The sequence below is a fragment of the Rhinopithecus bieti genome, unplaced genomic scaffold, assembly GCF_001698545.2.
Source record: "Rhinopithecus bieti isolate Rb0 unplaced genomic scaffold, ASM169854v2 scaffold_7509, whole genome shotgun sequence".
NCBI classification, from domain to species: Eukaryota; Metazoa; Chordata; class Mammalia; order Primates; family Cercopithecidae; genus Rhinopithecus; species Rhinopithecus bieti.
In genome coordinates this window covers 1,415,851-1,425,636 of record NW_016805750.1, presented here as the reverse complement: position 1 = coordinate 1,425,636, position 9,786 = coordinate 1,415,851, and the positions used below count along the sequence as shown (strand labels likewise).

Below are 9,786 nucleotides of genomic sequence, written 5' to 3'. Positions count from 1 at the left end.
AAAAAAAAAAAAAAAAAAAAAAAAGGCGGGAGAAAAAAGATGAGGAAAAAACCTTGGCAGTAAATATTCATTTATTTATTTATTAATATTTTACTTTTAGGTAGAATATTATTCGGAACACATTGAATGAAAAAAATAAGCTAATAGGAAATGGGAAACCCACAAGGGGAGGGGCATTAGGGTTACACGTGGTTATTCTCCCATAGGTCAATCTAGTCACATGCTAAATGTAACCTGGCACCTAATCTTCAGGGTAAAAGGCTATACAACAAATTCCCAGAACTAGAAAGTCCCAGAACACCTGCGAGAAACTGGTTTTCCCACATCAAATTTCAGATGGGCTCCTGGCCTTATGCTCTGTGGGGAAACTCTTACACCACTTTCTGAGGTTTACAATGTGAGGCAGAATGATATGTAGGAAAATAGGGGAAGCAACAAGAAAAACCAAGCTCAAAAATTAAAGGAAGAAAGCTGGATGCAGTGGCTCACGCCTATAATCCCAGCACTTTAGGAGGCTGAGGCAGGTGGATCACCTGAGTTCAGGAGTTTGAGACCAGCCTGTCCAACATGGTGAAACCCTGCCCCTACTAAAAATACAAAAACTAGCCAGGTGTGGTGGCGCGTGCCTGTAATCCCAGCTACTCGGGAGGCCGAGACAGGAGAATCTCTTGAATTCGGAAGCGGAGGCTGCAGTGAGTCGAGATTGTGCCACTGCACTCCAGCCTGGGTGAAACAGCAAGATTGTCTCAAAAAATAATAATAATAATAAATAAATAAAAATAAAAAAATTAAAGGAACAAAACCCTCTAACTATGGTTTGTTATCTCCAGATTTGTGGGCAAGGCTGGGTGTAGAAACCCTGGGAGACCCAAAGTATCTGCTAGAGCAATGCTGGTCACCGATGGAACCCAAGTGTTATCACCAAGGACACAGCTCAGAACTTCAGGGACAGGCGCCGCTCCTGTTTCTACCCTGCTGCCTGTTTGACTACATTCCTCTGGGAGCAGCAGCCTTGGGGCAGGTGGAGGCGCTCTCCTGGCGCCCAAACAGACCCAGGTCCCCTGAGGCACGGCCAAGATCTTTCTTCCCCTTGGCCATTTCTGGCCGGGGCTGTTGGCTGCACTGACACACACCTCTTGGGGGAGCCACGGGAGCAGGGGATGGTCTCTGCAGGCTTTAATGCAGGTTCAGTAAGTATCTGCAATCTGCGCTCAAACCAAACTCTTGGAGCCTCGAGGAAAAGACTAACACAGTAGCTGGAAGCCACAGCCCACAAGCAACGCCCTCGGAAACTCCTACATACCTTTCAGGCAGTCTTCTTTGGTGATAATTTTGAAAATGTGCTTTGTTTCCTGTAGAAGGATTCCTGTAATACCCACATAAGAGGGGCATTTGGATTTTGTCACTGTGAAGAAAAAGGACAGTTCCAGGCTTAGGCCTCTGTGGTGCTGGGGGAACCATAGACAAGCAGGCCTCAGGGGTCGGGGGTGCTGGTCCCACCCTCTGAGCTAGCAGATGAAGGAAGAGAGCACCCAGGGGGTGGGGGCTCAACAGCTGGGCACGATGTAGCCAACGAGAACCCAGGCTTCCCCTGGGGCTTTGTGGTCTCTGGACCGTTCCTATGAGGTGTCCTTCGGAGGGTCTGTGGCCACAGGGGTCTTGGGCAGGATTCTGGAGTCAAAGGTCACACACGTGCCCAGCACCATCAGGACCCACAGGCTGGCTGCTCTGATGCAGCCAGGACTTCCTTGCAGGATCTGCACAAACACCACCATGCACTGCCCAGGATGCTGGCTGGAACGTGAGTCCTGCTGCAGAGCTGCCCAGCAGCCAGCACTGCGAGACGAGCCACCATCACAAGCAGCAGCCCCTCCCTCGTCCTGACCCGAGCCTCAGTGTAGCTGACAGAGTCACCCAGCAGCTGCAGTATGCCTGCACCGTCCTCGGGAGATGCCAGGGACATAGCATGGAAAGAGGCAGTCCCGGATCCCGCTGTCACGGAGCCCAGGCTCTAGCAAGGCAGGGTGATGCATGGGGAACCACACCATTCTACTTTCTGACAGCGACGAGTGCTATGAAGAGTAGGGACAGGGCAATGAGTGTGGAGGGTCATGGTTTGCAATGGTAGACCCTTGGGGGAGTGGCATTGGAGCAGGGCTGAACAATCAGAAGTCGCTCTGTGCACACACAGAACTCCCCGGCAGAGGTTAAGGAGCAGAGGCGAAGCCCTGAGGCAGGGCAGGAGGAAGGCAGTGTGGGAGACCTGCTGCCCCAGGGAGCGGGGAGGCCTTAGACCTCGGCAAGGAGGCAGGTTTACTCCCATACAATGGGACGCTGCCGGAAGACTTGAAGCACGGAAGGAACATGCTCTAATTTCTATATAACTGGCACTCTGGCTGCCTGGTGTGGGAAGGAGCTATGTCTGAGGTGATCTGGGGAATGACAGTGGCTGAATTTAGGTAGTAGGATGTTCCGAAGGATTAGAGGAGGGGATTAGGAAAGAAGAAACATAGACACTATTTCGGTTTTTGGCCTAAACAACCAGCGTAAATAACTGAGTAATTAACTGAGATGGAAAAGACCAGGAGGGGTTGCTGTGAGGAGAACTGGGGGTAGCTTTAGCTATGTAAAGTCTGAGATGGCCCCTGAACATCCAGGTGGCTGTGTCAAGTGGGCAGCTGGATGCCTGAGCCTGGAGTTCAGGGGACAGGCCTACGCTGGCGACGTCACCTTGGGGGCTGTCAGGTGTAGCTGACATTTGAAACCATAGCGTTGGATGAAAGGGATTCTGTGTTCAAGATTCCAGGCCATGGTGAGTGCCCACAGCTACTGTGCCCTTTAGGGTACCAACAGGGGTCCCTGTGTGGAGAAGGTACACAGAGACCACTTAGGGTGTGTCCAGCAAATGGCCAGACCAGCTAAGACAGCCAGTGAGAAGCATCTCCCACCCTTAGTGCGGGGATGATGGTGACCGGGGGGCATCTCAGGGAATCCACACGGTAAGGAGCGTGTCCAACAGAACACACGCCCTGGGTCTCCACAGAGTGACAGTGTAGACCTCTGGGTGGCCATGTGCTACACGCTTTTAGGTAAATTACCTGAAATAATAGCCCCGTGAAGATCTGCCTTTAACAGCTTGGCCTGAATCATCTGTGGCTGCCTGCAAGGTAAACAGAAGCCCTTGATTTACATCATGATGAAAAGTTCCAAAAGAAGCAACTAGGTGTTCAACTGCAGCCAGGCAATACCGACGCTGGCTCCGGAAGCTGCATTTACAATGATCAGAGACTTGAGATCCAGCCCAAAGAGCGAAGCTTCAGGAATGCAACTTACGTGTCTGGCTTTAGTCCATTGCACAGGTCCCTGATGTACTGTTTCCAGAGTTCATGGAGAGGGAGGAAAAGACTGTATCTATGGCAAAGTCAGAAACGGAAAAAGTTAGACAACATGAGCTTGGTTTGACAATGTCCAAATAGCACAGAGCTTGGCTTGATGCCAACAACTGCGGCCTGGGATCATTAGGAATTACATGCAAATCCTAGGATGAGCAACTGAGCTGGTAACAGAGACGAAGAACCTTCACCTCTCTAACCTTGGTTTCCTCATTGGTAGGACCACACCAGCCCAGGGTGGTGTCCACCTGGACTTCTTTTCATGAGAGAAATAAACGTGAGTCTTGTTGAAGCTACTGTTATTGTGAGGTTTTCTGTTACGTGAGATTGAACCTAGTAAGCCCCCAATAAAGCAGGGGTTGCTGGTTGTCACGCAGGTCCTCATGTGAGGCAGTAGGCTGGTCTGGAAGGTGGGCAAGCAAGTGGTGGGGAGAAGAAGAGGGGAGCAGGGGCGAGGACCCCAACAGCTTTCCTCTGGGCCATTATCTTCAGTCTTGATGCCTTGTGGGGAATCCATTACCATGAAGCCTTAGGTTAGAGAAATGAGGACCTTAAGCTCAAACCCAACTTGGGTTCCACCCGGGAGGCAAACCCTGGGAGGCAGCAGCCCCTTCTCCACCTGAGGCCCAGCTGATCTCCTGAGTGGGGCCGGGGACAGCGTGGCATACTTTAAGCGTCTTCTGGAGTGTGGGAGGCTATTTGGCTGTTGATCTCCAAGCAAAAGCCTACAGAGAGTCCCAGGACACGCACACTCAGACCCGTCGCCAAGGAGGGATGGAGGGTTGTCTGGAGGAAGACATCCTCCCACAGGACAGGACAGTGATGCATTCCTTTGGGAAACTTCTGAAACGTGTGGGCAACATCTTGCTTTGGCAATGAAACCCCAGTGGGTGACTGTCTGGCGCTATTAAAAGCTACAAAGTGATACACACTAAAAACATATCAGTTCCTCTTTTCTGTCTAACACAGCCGAGGGACAAACAGCCTGTTGCCATGGGCAACAGATGTACTTGGACGGGTCTTACTCGGGAAGGTGAGGAGAGAGGCCAGACAATGAGTCCTGTCTTACCCACCTCGCTGAACACAGCCCAGATTGGTAAAGGAAGGCTGCCCTCTTGTGGCAGACAACAGAGAGGCGCCCTTAGCTTAGGTGGAGCCAGGCTGCCTCCCCAGTGACTCAGTCAAGTCCACACACCCAGAAAGGTAAGCACCGTGGGCAGAAAGAAGTGGGGAGCTCAGGTTACCTCTGCTGCTCTGGTTTAATATAAAAGAGCCGCAGCTCCCTCCTTTGCCTGGCAGAGAGGCCTTTGGCTTTCTTCTTCTTCTCCTTGCGCTTGTGGCGGGTGAAGTACTCCAGGACCACGGCCTTGCGCTGCAGCTGGTCCTCCCGCGCCTGTGGGCTCATGCCGGGTGTGCTGTGCTTCAGGAAGGCCCTTACGAAGGCCTGGGCCCGCTGTGCTCCTGGAGGCTGCAGGCGGACAAGGGGGTGCAGTGCTCACTGCTCTGGTCTGGGCAGCCCAGGATCCCAGGCATCCCGCCCGCAGCTACTGGGAGAGCAGATGGGGCCCATCCCTCTACCCACTGAGACTCACACCCTGCTCATCTGCCATGCGTCTGCTACCCACAGTTGCCGAGATGTAAGTCACACTCCCACATAAATTCATGACCGTTTGTCACACCCAACAGCATGTCAAACGCTCACTTCCTGCTCTGGCCCTGCTTTTCTGAGGTTATTCTGATGAGGACCAAAACCTTTCTATCTGGAAGAATACTTCAGTCATTCTTGGCAGAAGAGAAAGCTTAAGAAATGTGTAACAAAGATATTCAACCAGGCATGACCAGATGAAACTGAGCTCAGAGTAGCACTAAGCTATAGAGGAAGTGATCCTAACACTACAGAAAACAGCAAAACTAGGGCTCCAGGGTCAGCCAAGCCTCAGGGGGTAGGGACCCTGACACTGTGCCCTTAGGACAATACTCCTTAACTGGGTTTCCAGCAATGTGGGCATGGTGTGGCTACTCTCCAAGAGGTCCGCTCCTGCCCCGCAGACCATCACTTGGAGGAAGGTACCGTCAAGAGCATCTCAGGCCCCAGACTCTCTCTCTCCAAAGGGCGTCACTGAGAGCCGGGCGTCAACTTACCATGAATGAGCGTAGGCTCTTAGAGAGGACTTTTGAAAAAATGACTGTCATAATTGTGTGCAATTCTCAAAAACAAACAAACAAAAACCTCCAAGCTCACTACCTCTCAAGTTGGAGTTCCAATAATGGATTCCTCATTTGGTGGCAGATGCCCCTGCCCTCGCGCCTGCCACAGCCCTGGGCAGTTCTCTCTCATGAGGGCCTGTCTCCTGGCTGGGCTGTTTCCTGAGCTTTTTGCACTAGCCAGGTGCTAAATGCTAAGACTGAGGCTGACAGACTGATGCTGATCTGTCATTAGTAACCCAGCCCTCCCTCTGTGGAAGAGCAATGGGGATGGGAAGATAGGGTACATATAGCCTTCGAGGGAGCTCACAGTATGATGGTAGGAACTCTGTCTGCTTCAGTTTTGCACTTGTAGATGCTAACTAAAAATTAATTCACTGTCATCATTGTGACTATAATAGGACAATGATCTGATTCTCTTAAATACCTGAGTGGCTCGTCTTTCACGGAGAAGCAAAATAAAGGTATAACTGGTCTTTCAAAATCTTGCTTTCAAGGTAATGCTCTCACTATGAGCCACAAGAGGAACTTTTGTGAAACTGACAAAGCAGGCCGAGGCATCCAGATATAATCTGTAAATTTCACTTATGATATGTAATTGCACCCCTTCTGCAGAAGTGCAGAGGGCACAGTGACAAGGTTGAACGATGCTGCTCACCATGTGGGCACAGCCTGGTGTCCCCAACATAGTGGGAATGATAAAAGGTTAAGAAAAGCCTCATTTTACCAAACCTGACTTTGGCACAACAGAAAAGGAGGCCGGCAAGTGGGAACAGGTCAGCAGAACTACAGACTTTGATCCAGCCTTAGATGTCTGCCAGAAAAATGAGGAGTACAATGTGGGAAAGGCCATCTCAACCATTGCTGGGGGCTCAGAATCTACTGAGCCATCTTTGCCATCACCTCTGTTGCTCCTGGACCTCCTGATAAGAACTGACCTGGACATCAGAGTCTTTTGCCTCTTTCTGAGACAATGCATGGTAGATCACACCTAGGGGATTAAAAACAAGAAATGATCAATTCTTGTTGGGTATGGCTGTGAGACCCAAGACTTCTCTAACTATGAAAATAACTACACCGCTGGATGCATGGCTCACACCTGTAGTCCTAGCACTTTGGGAGGCCAAGGCGGGTGGATCACCCAAGGTCAGGAGTTTGAGACCAGCTTGGCCAACGTGGTGAAACCCCATCTCTACTAAAAATACAAAAATTAGCTGGAGGTGGTGGCTCACACCTGTATTCCCAGCTACACGGGAGACTGAGGCAAAGGAATCGCTGGAATCTGGGAGGTGGAGGCTGCAATGAGCTGAGATCGTGCCATTGAACTCCAGCCTGGGTGACAGAGACTCTGTCTCAAAAAAAAAAAAAAAGTAAAAGAACTACACTTATAACATATGCTTATTCATATTCAGAGATAGGAGATCAGGTTGGTATGAAGAGCAAAGTTTTCTTGGATGCCTCTTATCCCACCCTCTGGCCACATCTATGCTAGAAGTTTTAAGCTCGTGGTTTAAAAAGAGTGCTTCTCAAAATTTAACGTGTGGAAAAATCTCTGGGATCTTATTAAAATGCAGATTATTGGTCTCCTACCCTAGATCCTGAGTGTCTTAACATATTCCCAGATGCTACTTAAGGTCAGTGGATCACATTTTGAGTTGCACTGGTTTAAAATATCCCAAGTTAGAAGCCTGAGCACTTGCTAACAAGGTAACTCATTTAAAAGTTATATGATATAGCTGTCTAGGATGTAGATGGTTAGAAATAGGTTTTGTTAACTGTAAGATGTTTAAAAAGACTCTTCACATTTTAATATGAAATTATAATGTATCATATAATCAAGGGTGTCCTGAACTGATAAAATACAACAGTTCTTCCTTTAAACTCAAAATATACATCGGTCAATAAAGTTTCAACCTCTAAAACAAATTCCACATTTCTGTTTCTTAATTTATTGAAAGAAGAAAACCATGGCACTGGGGACACAGTACAGGTGTGAATGGAATAAGAATGGGACTACTAAGGCCTGGTTTATGAGCTAAATAGCTAGAAAATGTAATTTACACTATACTCTGTAAATTTAATTCCAGCCTTCTTGTACTTCCCTGAGAATGTCTGATGCAAGGTGGTTACAAGTTTTTTGTTGTTTTTGTATGTTTTGATACTGGGTCTTGCTCTGTTGCCCAGGCTGGAGTGCAGTGGCACAATCATAGCTCACTGCAACTTCGATCTCCTGGTTTCAAGTGATCCTCCCACCTCAGTCTCCTGAGTAGCTGGGACTACAGGTGTGTGCCACCACACCTGGCTTTTTTTTTTTCTTTCCAGTTTTTGTAGAGATGGGGTCTCACTATGTTGTTGCCCAAGCTGGTCTTCAACTCTTGACCTCAAGTGAGCTCCCTGCCTCAGCCTCCCAAAGTGCTGGGACTATAGTCGTGTCCCACCACACCCAGCCAGGTATGTTTGTTTGATCAAGCAAACCAATGCGGTTGCAAGTTTTATATACAGCATCTAGTTCTCCCTCAAGTGGAAGTTGGGGATTATAAACTGTAGAGAGCAACTTTAGGGGCCTGGTAACTTTGCTTCACCTGTTACAGGTGCTTAGTAACAGACTTGGAAGTCTTTCCGCAACAATACACATCTAACAACTACTGAACACTCATTACTTGCCAGAAACCTCATTACAAGGTAGACATATTTTTTCCCATCACACTTGTGCCCATGAGCAAATTGAAGCTCCGACATGCTGAGACAATCTACTTGATCATATAGGTAGAAAGTGGCAGAGGTGAAAAATCAAAATTCTGATCGAAGGCCCAGTTTTAACGGTGACTACACGCCCCTCCTTGGCACATGTCTTCTACCCCTAAGTCCCAAAGCTCTGGGTTAGTGATATCATTCCCCAGCAGCTCTCGGCACGTTGCATCAGAGTGCGAAACCAGCTCGCAGAAAGGAGCAGGGTCTTGACCGCGGTCACCCCGGGAGATACTGGCCAAGCTGGGCCAAGGCCTGTAACCCTCCTCTAGCATCGCACACCACTGAGCAGCCACCGGGAGAACCTGCCTCCAGCCCTGACATCCCTCCCTAGCTCAGAGGTCGAGCCAGGCTAACCCGTGCTCCAGCCCTCAGTTTTTATGTAGGGTGTGCCCATTCCTGTAGCGGTTCTTTAGGACTCCGCAGCGACAGGCAGCCCGGACCCATTTCACCCACCAGCACCAGGACCCCGACCCTTAACACCCCCAACCCTCTCTAACTTCGTGGCCCCGCTTACTCTTCATTCTCGGACCGCTTCCGGCGCGCTCTGATGACGCACTGGCAGCTGCTGTCTCAGACTCTCGGAGATCGGAGATGGCGCTGTGCGTGACATCACAGTCGCTCGCCCACCTCGGGGGCGCATGCGCCTGGATAGGGATTCGGCGACTGAGAGCGTCTTAGGGGGTGTCGGGGAGCAGTGGGAAGGCGTGAGTCGCTTCCGGGGGCCTTTTCCACTTGCATCTTTTTGCAGGACAGTCAGTAGGGTTGGGGTAAAGGCATGTGGAATGCTTTTGAAGGTCCAGAGTGGAGCGAGGCGAGGCGACTTGGAGAGGACTCGAAGGTTGGGGACCTGGGAGGGCGGAAATGGGACTGGGACGGTGGGACGAGGTCTTTGTTGTCCCTAATCAGCGCTCTTACGGATGAGCCGCGGCAGCTTCCGCTGTGGGCACGGGCACCGAAGCTGGGACAGCAGGCTTAGGTTTTGGTTCCGTGTCTGCTGCTGACTAGCTGTTTAACCTCGCTTAGGGCACTTCCCATCTCTAAGCCTCACTTGTAGTCTGTGCTGTGAGTGGGGTCGGCCGCACAGGTGATGATGCGCCGTCTGGGTCCCTTTGATGGTTTCAAGACGCTTTCTTGAGACCCAGAATATTAGTTTTTATAAATTAAAAAATCATAGCAATAAGATCAAAGGTGGCTCACACCGTGGGAGGCGCAGGCGGGAGGATCTCTTGAGCCCAGGAGTTCGAGACCAGCCTGGGCAACATCGGGAGACCCCCATCTCTACAAAACATTAAAAAAAGATTATCCAGGCTTGGTGGCTCGTGCCTGTAGTCCCAACTACTCGGGTATCTGAGGTGGGAGGATCACTTGAGCCCAAGGAGTACAGGGCTGCAGTGAGCCTGGATTGCGCCACTCCAGCCTGGGCAACAGAGTGAGACCC

The 9,786-nt window shown here is 50.2% G+C and overlaps 1 protein-coding gene across 2 annotated transcripts; it reads right to left on the bottom strand.

The window, feature by feature from the left end:
* Nucleotides 1-1,280: 1,280 nt before the first annotated feature.
* On the bottom strand, nucleotides 1,281-8,921 carry POP4 (POP4 ribonuclease P/MRP subunit). Of its 2 annotated transcripts, XM_017873589.1 has the most exons (6): nucleotides 8,863-8,921; nucleotides 6,536-6,588; nucleotides 4,637-4,860; nucleotides 3,334-3,411; nucleotides 3,099-3,160; nucleotides 1,281-1,405 (listed from the first exon to the last, which is right to left on the bottom strand). In XM_017873589.1, exons 1-6 carry the CDS (start codon nucleotides 8,867-8,869, stop codon nucleotides 1,296-1,298), a joined length of 534 nt encoding a protein of 177 aa, XP_017729078.1. In that variant the 5' UTR covers nucleotides 8,870-8,921; the 3' UTR covers nucleotides 1,281-1,295. The 2 variants fall into 2 exon arrangements, with proteins under 2 accessions (XP_017729078.1, XP_017729077.1); XM_017873588.1 differs by lacking the exons at nucleotides 6,536-6,588; nucleotides 8,863-8,921 and adding an exon at nucleotides 4,985-6,483.
* Between the last annotated feature and the right edge of the window lie 865 nt (nucleotides 8,922-9,786).